The sequence below is a fragment of the Falco naumanni genome, chromosome 13 (assembly GCF_017639655.2).
Source record: "Falco naumanni isolate bFalNau1 chromosome 13, bFalNau1.pat, whole genome shotgun sequence".
Taxonomy (NCBI): Eukaryota; Metazoa; Chordata; class Aves; order Falconiformes; family Falconidae; genus Falco; species Falco naumanni.
This window is the reverse complement of record NC_054066.1, coordinates 30,103,530-30,115,680: the sequence shown is the minus strand read 5'-3', so window position 1 is coordinate 30,115,680 and position 12,151 is coordinate 30,103,530. Positions and strand designations below refer to the sequence as shown.

The 12,151-nt window shown below is 39.7% G+C and overlaps 1 protein-coding gene across 3 annotated transcripts in view; it reads left to right on the top strand.

Annotated features, from left to right (window-relative positions):
- RNF13 (ring finger protein 13) overlaps positions 1 to 10,365 on the top strand; it is a 44,418-nt gene extending 34,053 nt beyond the window's left edge. For 2 of the 3 annotated variants that reach the window (XM_040612583.1, XM_040612582.1), the window contains 2 exons: positions 7,094 to 7,174; positions 8,879 to 10,365. In XM_040612583.1, coding sequence (XP_040468517.1) covers positions 7,094 to 7,174; positions 8,879 to 9,243 — 446 coding nt within the window. In that variant the 3' untranslated portion in view covers positions 9,244 to 10,365. Of the gene's footprint in view, positions 1 to 4,904; positions 4,985 to 7,093; positions 7,175 to 8,878 lie in introns of all 3 variants that reach the window. The other variant, XM_040612584.1, reaches the window with a different exon arrangement.
- The last annotated feature ends 1,786 nt before the right edge of the window (positions 10,366 to 12,151 follow it).

Sequence of the window (12,151 nt, the reverse complement as noted above, 5' to 3'; positions counted from 1 at the left end):
TGACAGTCATGATCCTGTGTAAGATTCTGTTCTGTATTTTCCACCCTGCAGGAGAGATTCTAGATAAACACCACCAGGTGTTGTACGTATTTTTTAAAAAAATGACAGCACCTTTAGAAAAGCCCAGAATAGAACTGTTGCCATGAATGTGCTTTATGCTGAAAATTTTTAAGTCTACAGAATGCTAGTTGCTGTAGACTTCAGAGAATTGTGTGCACCACAGTGTGGGTTTCTACAGTAGAATGATTCTCTGCACTACAAAAATCAATCCTGTGTGATTTTGATTTTTTACGTCATAGTAAATGTTATTTTGATATTGGAATGGTGCAAAAGGCACCTGCTAATAATGCAGCTAAACACATATTCATATAGATTAAATAGCTCTATTGGTTATGAGCTGGCTCAGTTCTTAGCTCACTTTTGTTAACATCTGAAAAAGAAGGCTTGCAAAAATCCTGAATCAAGGCAGTGGAGTGCTTGTCGTCTACTCTGGTAATGTGAAATATAAGCTGTGTCCCTATTTAAAAGCTGAAGCTACAGTTATTTTTATATGAATGCTATTAGGCTACTACTGTAATTCTTCAGTTTGGTTTTTATGATTTATTTTTTTAAATGAGAAAGTATTGAAACATGATCGAGGCTAATTGTGCAAGTTAGATTGTTTACAGACTAAATGGAAAAAGCTGTTACACTCCACTTATTTGAGTTTTTTGCGTTTTGGAATTATGCTTAAGATTATTTTTTTTATATCTGCAAAGAAAGTTTATTTTTCTCAGTGAAGTATATTGTTACACAGTTAATGAAAAATCCTGGTCAAGCTGCTTTTTAGAACTTTTAAGTCTTGAATTTTTCATGTTTGTCCTTTATTAGTGATCTTATTCCAAACACAGAAACAGAAAAGTAGTGTGTCTTTGCTCCTTTTCTGTCACTAAACAACTTCATTTTGCTGATTCTCTTTCCCCATGAACCAGTACTTGAAATTTGAGATGACAATAGAGATTCATCTTTTGTGTCTCTACCTCACAGAAGATTCACTGGTGTTTTTAGCGTTCTGCAACTTCCTTGGAAAGTTAGCTCCTTCACTGCCAGTGCACAGCTCTTAATTTTCCTAATGTCATGTCCTTGGTCTCCGTATGTGTACTTGACAGATACAGAACAGTCATGCTGAGTTGCATATGAAAACTGAGGTCTTTGAAAACTGACTATTTAGATAACCTAATGTAGATAACTTTGCCATCTGTAGAAAAGCATTGGGTTTAGCAGCATGGTATCAAAACATATTTTGAGCTGAGTTTCTAAAAATTCTGTCTTGTCATACAGTTTTGTTACAGTAAAGGGAAAGCTCTGCTACTCTTGGAGCATTTGTGAAGGACATATTTTCTGAATAATGCAATATCTGCCTGCTTTCTTCACTTCCAACCTTCTTGATAATGTAGGTTAAGTTCATGACCCAAATCTGGGCCTCCTGTTTTTTGAGGAGGCTCATTTCAACACATTATTGAAATCTGCCCCATGATTTTCACCTTTTCCCCAAAACAACACTTTGACAACTTGTGTTATTATATCAACTGTTTTCAACGAGCTTGGAGCATGAACTGTGCCTCTGATTTCTCCCCAGTTTATCTCTGTCTCATGTATGTAATCTGGATGGTGCTTTGGGAAGCAACAGGGGAATTGCTATGAAATAAAACCTAAATTTGTGCTAAACAATGTTGTGTCACAGATTGCTCTGTGTGGTATGTGTATGTGGAAAGGTGAACTATATGCAAGGGATTCTTGGGGCTGTTAACGCTAAAACTAGCATGCATCAGTCTTACACATTTAAATCAGATGTCTCTGATGTCAAACTTCAGAGTGATGTGCAGCAATGAAGTTTTGGTGTGGCAGATAGTAAACTTCTATCAAGTCTTTTTTGGGGCTGGGAGAGGATTAAGGTGACGCTGTGGGGAGTGGGAGTAGAGAATTGAGTTGTGAGGATGACTGATAAAGAAACACTTGTGGGATGGATGGGGCTAACCTTAAGTGGAGTTTGGAAGGAAGTAGAAAAGGTTGAAAGGAGATGGGGAGAGCTGCCCTAAGGGGCACCGCGAATAAGATATGCCATCTCAACCCTTCTTTTACCTTGAGGCAGTGAGATCACTGGGGCCTCCATTTCTCTTACTGGGAGTCTCTGCCTTGCTGTATGCCTTTTCCCATTTGTATTTTGGTATGAGAGAGCAAACCTTCTCTGCACATACTCTTTCTGATGGAATCTACATCTCTGTACCTCCTGTCCTGGTTTTGAGTGGGAGAAAGTTAATTTTCTTCTCAGTAGCTGGTACAGCTGTGCTTAGGATTTGGTGGGAGAATAATGCTGATGGCATGCTGATGGTTTCAGTTGTTGCTGGGTGATGCTTATACTAAGTCAAGGACTTTTCAGCTTCTGAGGTACTACCATTGGGAAGGCTGGAGGGGCAGGGGAAGCTGGGAGGGCACACAGCCCAGAGAGCTGGCTAAAGGGCTGTTCCATGCTGTATGATGTCATGCTCATTATAGAAGCTGGGGAAAGAAGGAAGGGGGACGATGACGATACATTCAGAGTTATGGCACTTGTCTTCCCAAGTCACCATTATGTGTGATGGAACTCTGCTCTCCTGGAGACAGCTGGATGCCACATCACTTCCCTAGCTCCTTTGGTGTACAGTAAACCCCAGGATGTTAGCTAGCCCTGAGGATGGTGAAAATATAAACATTGAGTACTGGGAGTTTAAGCAGCTGTGAAGACGGTACAGGTTAGGAACAGTCAGACTTAGTGGGCTAGGACTGCTATTACAAATACTTAGCCAAAATATGCAGTGTGACACAGCTCTTTGGGGCCACCCCCAGGATATTGCCACCTGTATCTGGGATGTCTGTTTCTTGGGCAAGGTGGTCAGTATAATCTTTTTTTTTGTGAGGCATGTCGTTGGTGCCTTTCCTCATCACAAAGTATATGACCAGGATGCAGGCACCTGAGCACCACATGTTGAACAGATGACTGATGACTGCCCTTATGATAGCATGTACAAATATGCATTGCATCATTTGACCCTGTTACTATCCAGTTCCTCAACCAAACATGTCAGTCAGGTGATAGGAAGGCTTGCAGTTCAGCCTGCTGGCACATGTGCTTCTAGCCATGTGACAGAGAGGACTTGATGGGAGGAGAGGCAGGCTGGGTTAGTCCTGTTTTTTCTTGGTATACTGTAGTTCAAGCATCTGAAGAATACTTCATGGTCAGGAGAGTGTGCAAGCCCTAGCAAGCAGCTGCTTGTGAAGAGATGGCATGGTACTGGATGGTGTTAAGACAGGAGAGTTCAGTTGTCTAAAAGTGCTAATGGCATACTAGGAGAACTACCATCTAGAAATAGTGAGTAGCCACACTGAGTGTGTGTAAGTCGCAAAAGGTGTGTGAAAGAAGAGTTCACCAACTTTTGCAGATACAGTGGATTTGTGCACATGTCCAGAACTTTTCCCATCTTGACAGAGCTGAGCAGATACTTAATCCAGTTTATGTCAAAGCAAGGGATCCAAACTGTGACAGGGACCCTTTCACTGCTTAGTCCCTCTTGAGGCTTGATTGGGTAAGTATTCACAAGACCCGTAATGAAATACGGCTCCTTACAAAATGAAATTCAGCTATCCGTTTATTTTAAAAGGTGTACTTCGCACTATCCACCTATTGTAGTCTAGTAATTGGCAGTCTTAGGCAGGAGGTGGGGGATCTAGGTTCTATCCTAGTTCATTGTCTTCTAGGATTAAGATATTCATTTCCATCTTCTTCCAGATGCTATTCTCTTAGGAACTTGTGTTGCACATCTAAAGCCTTGACCTAGAACTAGGTTTGGGGCAAGGGAGAGGTTTGGCCCTTTACCGGGATTACTTTCTGATGGTCTTGAAAGGCTAGTTCAGAATATCACTGCTCCAATGGTCAAGTTTTCTTTTCACTTCCAACCTAATGATTCCTGGTCAGATGATTGCTCCCCCTGCTTTTTTTCCCCCTTCTTCTCCTTCCCTGCTACAGCTTCTTTCTCTTCTCTGTCCCACGGTATCGCCCTCTGTGTTGTTTATAGAGGAAGCTGAATCCTCTTTCAGCCTTCATATTGTTAGATTACTATTATCAACTTTTTTTCCTTGTATGGTAGTTCCTTTGTTACGTGATATTATTATTTCTTTGGGTTTGTTTGAATTAATCTTTTGAGGATATAAGGTGGTCACTTTAGACTCCTGAAGAGTATTTACTGCTTCTGGAAACTCTGCTCTTGATGCTTTTCACTGTTGCATTTTTCTTTTTCTGTCCCATTAGGAATACTGTAGTGATCAACCAGTACACTCTGCTACTGCTCAATTGTTTGTAACTGATGAAATCTCAGTTAAAAATGCCCAAGGGCATAATCCCTAAATAGATGCACTTGCATGTTACAGTGCTGAATTTCGTTCATGTACCATTATTCCAGATTTGCAGATTTTTCTGTGCTATCCCAGTTACCCTCTTGGTGATGCCACCTTAATTGCATCTCATATATGTATAATCGATGCACTCCTTGTTTGTGTATCGGTATTGTTACAAAGTAATTTTGTAAAAAGACAATACCGTTAACTTTCCTCCAGCCTCATGAACTTCTTCCAACATCACCAGTAGCAACTTCTATTTATTCAGCCCTCTCTACCAATCCTTGCTAATCTTACTGACTAGAACAATCATTTCACACATAGAACTTTACTGAATGTTATACCAAAGTCCACATAGGTAAGATGTGCCGTATTTCTTACTTCTAGAAATGGGTTGGCAAAGGCATTGTCTACCTTTACTATAAGCATGTTATATTAGATTCTCTTTATTTACATAGCTTATCGTTCATTAAGTGCCCTAATTTATGTTACAGGCCACTCTGGAAAGAGCAATCTCCTCCCCTTCTGTTGGGCTTGTGTATACTTCACAGAAGAGAATCCTAGATTCAGAGGGGTGAGGAAGGCACCAAACATTCAGGACTTTCTGTCCTTGCCTGGAGAGAGGGATGTCTTTGAATCCATCTGCATTGAGGGAGATGGTTTAAATTTAAGAAACGTACCATGGATTTGTATTTGTTCTCTCACTGCTTTGTTCTGCTTTCTGCTGTTCTGTCTTTTGCCAATGTCTCTAGGCTGTTCCTTTCACCAATTTCTCCACCCCTTTGCCAACAAAAACACCTGCTGTATAACTACGAAAAGCATTGTATATGTATGAAACAGAGATCTACAAGAAATGTTATTCAGGGTATTGTGTCACCTTTTGAAGAATTAGGCTAAAGAGCAAGTGCCTTCAACTGTCTTGAGAAACACACATGCTTAATGCATTGTGAATGTACATGTTTGTGGATTAAGTTCTGCTGAATTTCATGACATTTTCTAGCTCCAGCAGTTGTTCGAGATGCTGGTAAGGATGAAGGCTGTTGGACTTCAGTTTCTGAAGCTAAGGAAACAAAGATGGGGTAAGAATAAGGTCAGCACTGGTAAGGCCACATCTGGAGTGCTGTATCCAATGCTGGGCCTCCCAGTACAGGATAGATGTGGAGCTCCTGGAGAGAGTCCAGTGAGAAGCCATGAAGATGAATGGACTGGAGTATCTCTCCTACAAGGAAAGGCTGAGAGAGCTGGGTCTGTTCAGCCTGGGGAAGAGGAGGCTTGGGGGGATCTCTCCGATGCGTATGAATTGGGTGCAGGGAGGGTGCCCCATGACAGGACAGGAAGGCTATCTAAATACTGAATATAAATATTCAAGGACACACAGATTAGGAGGAGAAAAGTGATACTGAAAATTGTGGTATTTTACAACTTTATTTGCAGTAACATTCTGTGAAAAGGACTGTGCTGGCTTTGGCTGGGGTAGAATTATTTTTTTCCTCATAGTAGCTGGTATGAGGCTGTGTTTTGAATTTGTGCTGAAAACAGTGTTGTGAACAGAGGGACGTTTTAGTTGTTGCTGAGCAGCATTTCCACAGTGTCAAGGGCTGCTTTGCCTCTCACCCCATCAGTGAGCAGGCTGGGGGGGGGGGGGGGACGACAGCTGACCCTGAGTGATGCAAGGGGTATCCTGTACCATATTGCATCATGCTCAGCACGTAAAGCTGGGGGAGGGAGGAAGAGGGGGAAGTTGATCGTTATGGCCTTTGCCTTCCCAAGTCACTGTTGGGCATGCTGGAGCCCTGCCATCCTGGGGATGGCTGAGCACCAGTCTGGCCGTGGGAATGGCGATGGAATTCCTTGCTTTGCTTTGCTTGCGCACGTGCCTTTTCCTTTACCCATTGAACTGTCTTCATCCCAACCCATGAGCTTTCTCACTTTTATGAGACACTCTACTGTCCCACGGGGCAGGGGCAGGCGAGCAGCTGCAGGGACTGCCTGCCAGGGTGAAACAATGACAAGGACATAAGCTGCTGGTGTAACTCCAAACTTTAGAGGGTCAGTGTGGTCCAGGAAATTGAAAAGAACCATTTGGATTGATAAAAGGACCATGTTGTAAAGGCCTTGATAAAAATGAAGTGGGAATAAATTGACTTCTAAAAAGTGTTTATCTTTTGGTCATATAATGTATCGCAACAGTGTACTATCAATAATGTATATCTTATTTGTGAGGTTTGAATTACAAAACAATGTAAACTTTCTCCAGTGACTAGACTCATTCTTGATTATTACTCTGCTTTTTTACCCAGTTGTTTTTGTTGTTCAAAAAATCAGTATCTTATTAATACCTGTATAGTAAAGTGAATCCTATATTTTATAGGATTTATAGGATTTATAGGATTTATTCTTTTATCTTACTGTTAATAAGAATGATATAATATTATAGAGATAGCACTTCACACAGTTCAAAGTATTTTTATTAACCTGAAAGGGAATGTGTATGAGCTATAGTCCTAATAAGGAAAGAAACAGAGCAGTCAACTATACAGTTTCAAAGAACCTGCCCCTTGCATGGAATGGGAAGAGTAATGGTTTCTCCAGCTTGTGAAACTAACCAAGAAGAACCTCCATGCATGCGTTTGAAAAGGTCTGTTGCACATCTTTTAAAGTGATTCTCAATTATGTGCTGTAGGAGATGAATACGATGTATGTGCCATCTGTTTGGACGAATATGAGGATGGAGACAAGCTCAGAATCCTTCCATGTTCTCATGGTAAGAGGCTGTATTTTAGGTTTGGCATTTGTATTAAAACAGGTCTTTAAAACACCATGTCTAAACCCCACAATGAATTTGATTTATAAAATTTTTGCTAATATGCAGGAGTGTATATACAAATTAAGAGCAAACTTTTCTCTGTCTAGAAGCAAAAAAAGGGTAGCATTCCTACTTCGTACTTTTTTTTGGATGTACACATGAAAGAAAATCTGTGCTTGATGCTGTCCCCTAAATGTCTGTATTTTAATAGGGACACATTCCAGAGTTACTTTTTACATTTAAATAAGCTTTCACTTTTTCCAAGATAATTAAACTATAGAACATGATTCAGCTATTGGTGACATAGGGATGAAGGGGTATAATCTATCCTGTAGCCATACAGACCGCTGCCTTGACTGCACTTGTAAGTCAGCATTGTCAGTGCAGAGATTAGTGGAATATTTTTACTGTGACAAGTTTGCACTGTCTGAACAGTCTTTTTCAAATGCAGCCCACTGCAGAAGGTGTATCTAGTAGTCATGTATGTATCTACGCATAAGATAAGACAGCTTCTAACTGCATGCAAGTATAAGAAGCATTTTTAAGGGCCTATATCTAGAAATCTGGAAGAGGCCTGTCTGCAAGAACATCTCTAAACTTATAAAAAAAAAAAGTTTAAAAGCTGTGTAAAATCTATCAAGAAAGATAGGATTCATCCTTCCTAGCTTGAGACACTCTCTCTACCTTGCAGTCAGTTAACTATATTACAGCTATTTTGGCTGGGTGCAGTTTTACCCAGCTTTTTCTCATTAAATTCCTGCTCTTGACCAGGCACTGCAGCAGCAAATACCATGCCACTAAGATTTTTAAAAGGAGGCAACTGCTGTTACAGCCTTACATCCACAGTCAACATAGCAGATGACAGACTGAGCTTTGCAAATCCTCAGTCATAAAAAGCAATTTCAAAACGAGTTGACAGAGAATTCTCAGAAGAAGAAGAACAGATCTGTCCCAGCTGGGAACTGCAAAGCTACCTAAACCCGATCACCAATGTCAAAGATGGCTGACAAATTTCAACCAACCAAAAAAAACCCAAAACCACACCATCATCTGTTCTTGTAGAGAACATGCTACTAAAGTGCTTGAACAGGTACTATACGCAACATGCTTACCCTTGTAAATACTTAGCTCTTTGCCAGGTAGAAGTCCCTGTTAATAAGCAGAGCTAAATTTTAATACCGAAAGTAAGATGCTTTCAAACATATTCTTTTAAACAAGGCCAGTATAGTTGCAGTGCCTAATTTTAAATCTGCAGAATCATGCAGTAATTTTACTTAAAAACAAGGTGCTTCGATGCATCTTGGTGGAGGTTAGAGGTGTTCTGAAGATAATGATGGTGGGCAGATCTGCTGCAAGGTGGGTGTGATTCCTCCAGAAGCTTTTAAAGCCTATTTTGTCAAATGTGGCTCATTGTAGGATTGCTCTTGGATTCATTCAGTAGAGGAACTGGGTATTTATTGCATATAACCATATGGCCAAGCTCCTGATCTGTTAGGTGTTTCATACATAAGGATACACAGTCTACGTGCTAACCACCTTGAGACTAAAATTCTCTGTACGAGTTAAATTTGAAAATTGTCCTGTGTTACTAAATACAATTGAGCAGGTTTCCTTGTCCTTTTCACTTAGATAACGATGTACTTGTGTTTTGTTTTCTAACAGCGTATCACTGCAAGTGTGTGGACCCATGGCTGACAAAAACAAAAAAAACATGTCCTGTATGTAAGCAGAAAGTGGTCCCTTCTCAGGGGGACTCTGACTCTGAAACAGACAGTAGTCAAGAGGAGAATGAAGTATCTGAAAATACCCCTTTGCTTAGACCATTAGCCTCAGTTAGTACTCAGTCATTCGGGGCTTTGTCAGAATCGCATTCCCATCAGAACATGACCGAGTCCTCAGAATATGAGGAAGATGACAATGAAAATATTGATAGCAGTGATGCAGAAAATGGAATAAACGAAGAAAGTGTAGTAGTTCAACTACAGCCCAATGATGAAAGGGAGTACAGAGTGGCAAATACTGTTTGAGACTATTAATGGTGAATAGTGTATGAACAAAAGAGTTCTTAAGGCTATACTTTACAAACCTTTATGTAGGGAATATATTTTAATCTGTAATCCATTCAGTTTCTTCAGTAGGAGCAGCAGTTCATGTAGTTAGTACTATGGTTAAATCATTACAGATAGATTTATTTTTGATTCAGGTATTCAGTCATGTGTTCTGTCTTCTCAAAATGAACAGTTTAACTGGACTTCACAATGCTAATGAATAATGTTGGTAGTTTATATCAATAGAAATATCACACAGACTCTAAATGTATCTTGTTCAAATGGGATTTATCTGGAAGTAACTTTTCCCCACTTTGTAGCTACAACTGGGTCATAGAGATAGCAATATTTATTACATGTATGGTATGTGTTACCCCTTAAGCTCAACAAAAAATGTATTTGCATGTTTGTACAGAGTTTTCCTAAAAACTGTCACCACTACTGAAAGAAAAATGTAGAACAGATCAATACTCGGTAAGCTGGTGTATCAAAACAAAGCAGAAGAAATTCCACTTACCTCAAAGCAGCAGTTCCAAATAATCCTTTGGAGTTTGCCACAGTAGCTGAGTTCAAGCAGTTCCATTGAGCAGTTCCTAGGATAAGGAAATTTAGCATATATATTTAGTTTTGAGCAATTCACAAAGTAAGGTCCACTGTAAACACTAACAATCCCTACTTGCTACCACAAGGTAGTCTGGTTTCCAGTGATGATGTGGGAGTTGGGGTGGGGGGGTGGGGGGGAGTGGGTATGACCAAAACAGAGGTTTTGTTCCACATAGAAAAATAATCTTAGGTAAGTATTGTGTTGATCCTCAACTCATATACCTCTTACTAAAGAGCATTTTATGCTGCATTAGTCTGCTAAACTATGTATATATAAAAAATTCTTTTCAAATACCTGATTTGAAAAAAAGTGCTTATAACTGTTTTAACAGAACTTAGTACTTACCAGTGTATTATGGAAAAAGTAAATGCTATATCATACCTCTGTAACTATGTAGAAAGTAAAAACATACACATACTCAAAATGCAGATTTTTTTTATATGGCCTTGAGTAAGGAAAGCTTGAAAGAATGTTAATAAACATGTTTTCCACTTTAAGTATCAAAAGGAATTTATTGAACTTTTGAGTTACTTTCATTGTGTGCTCTTCTATGTTTATTACTAACATTGAAGTGTTTTGAAAGATCCAGACGATGCAACTATTAAGGTCCCTTGGTAAACGTTACCTTAAGTTGTGCTGTGTGTCACAGTACGAAGGGCTGTACTGACCAGTACAAACAGACATGACCACGCAGGAGTGAGTTACGTAGAAAACCTTAATTGTTGTTCACTTTTAGTGGAGAAGTTTGAATCAGTCTGGGTCTTTACATGTAATTTGTATGGGCGAGAGGAAAGGAAGACTAGTGTGCTATTAGTATTTCCTGCCCACCTGCCAACACCTTCAGAGCCTGTGTCCTGGGAGTCAGAAAACGCCGAATCCTGTGCTGAGGCGATTACAGGCAAGGTGTTTCTGTTTGTTATTTCTGACCTAATACACAGTGCAGCTACATTCCTTGCTTCAATCTGGCAGGGGAAATCCATGCTGTGGGACTGGCTGAGAGTAGAAAGTTTATTTTGTAGAATGAGATGTGGATAATGAGGAAGGAATGATTAATCTTCAAACCACTGCCACCAGCAGTCCACAGGGTTAAAGGCAAATGTATTACATTTTCACCATGTAAAATTCCACTTCAGCTTGCCTATGTCTAGTAAAGTCCCAATGTGAAAACTGATTTCTGAAAACTTGTTTCTGAAAAAAATGTTCTATTTTCTAAAATTGCTAATGGTATTAACGTAAATTTTTATTTCAGCAGGCCTTGGTAGCAATCATCGTAGCGATACTCCCCCTGCCATACCTCCTCTGTGCCACAGGTACAGTTTACTTGTCAGCTGCTGTTGCCAGTGAGAATGAAAATCAAAGAATAAATAGCACTTTATTGTTAGAAATACTTCAGAAGGTTGAGTATCTCATAGTGTTTCTTAGTAGAACTTGCATATTTCATTAAAACTTGCTGGGTAAGTCTGTTTCAAAAGGTATGGCCTGTTCAAACCCACAGAAAAAGATGAATACTGATTTTTCTTAGAACTGTGGCCTGCTACATTATCCATGTGAAATAGCACTGTTTCTTTGCCCTAGGCCATAAACAGGTGACCTCTAGGGTTTTTTGCTTATGTGAAGTCTGTTAATGTAACTTCAATCTCTAGCTCTTCAAGAATAGGATGTTGGTGCTTTAAAGAAGTTCATACTTGATTGTCCAGTTGAAAAAAAATTCCTTCTAATAAGTGGTTGTAACTAGTGTCTGAAATGAAAAGTACTTCATGGGACCTCTGAAACATACCATCTCTGCATAAAATGGCATGGGTATCACGGGCAGTTTACCAGAAATGTTGTTTGTACAGCCAATGTAAATAGCTCCTTGCAAAGAAGCTTGCACCAAACCTTTCACTGCATAATGAGAACAAACTACTTGGAAAAGGAGTCAGAAGAGGACAGGAATTAAAGCTTGCCCTTAAAGGGGGATGTAAGCATTCATTTGTTGGGGGCGGGAAGAATCCAGTAAGAAGTGACTAGAATAAAGTTATGGGTCTGACAAGTATTTTTCTTGACAGGTCAGTAATCAAGGAAAGGAGATTTAAGTAGCAGAAGAAAACAACTCTCCTCACCCACCTTGACACAGTGCAGTGTTGGGAGAGTTCCAGGGCCAGTGTTTGAACAAACAGTAATAATGGGTACCTACGTACAAACTAATATAATGAATATTAAAAATGCAGTGCTGTCAGCAGTTCAGAATAGTGAGCTGTTTTGACTGAATTCTAACAGAATTCCAAATAACATGTTCATTAT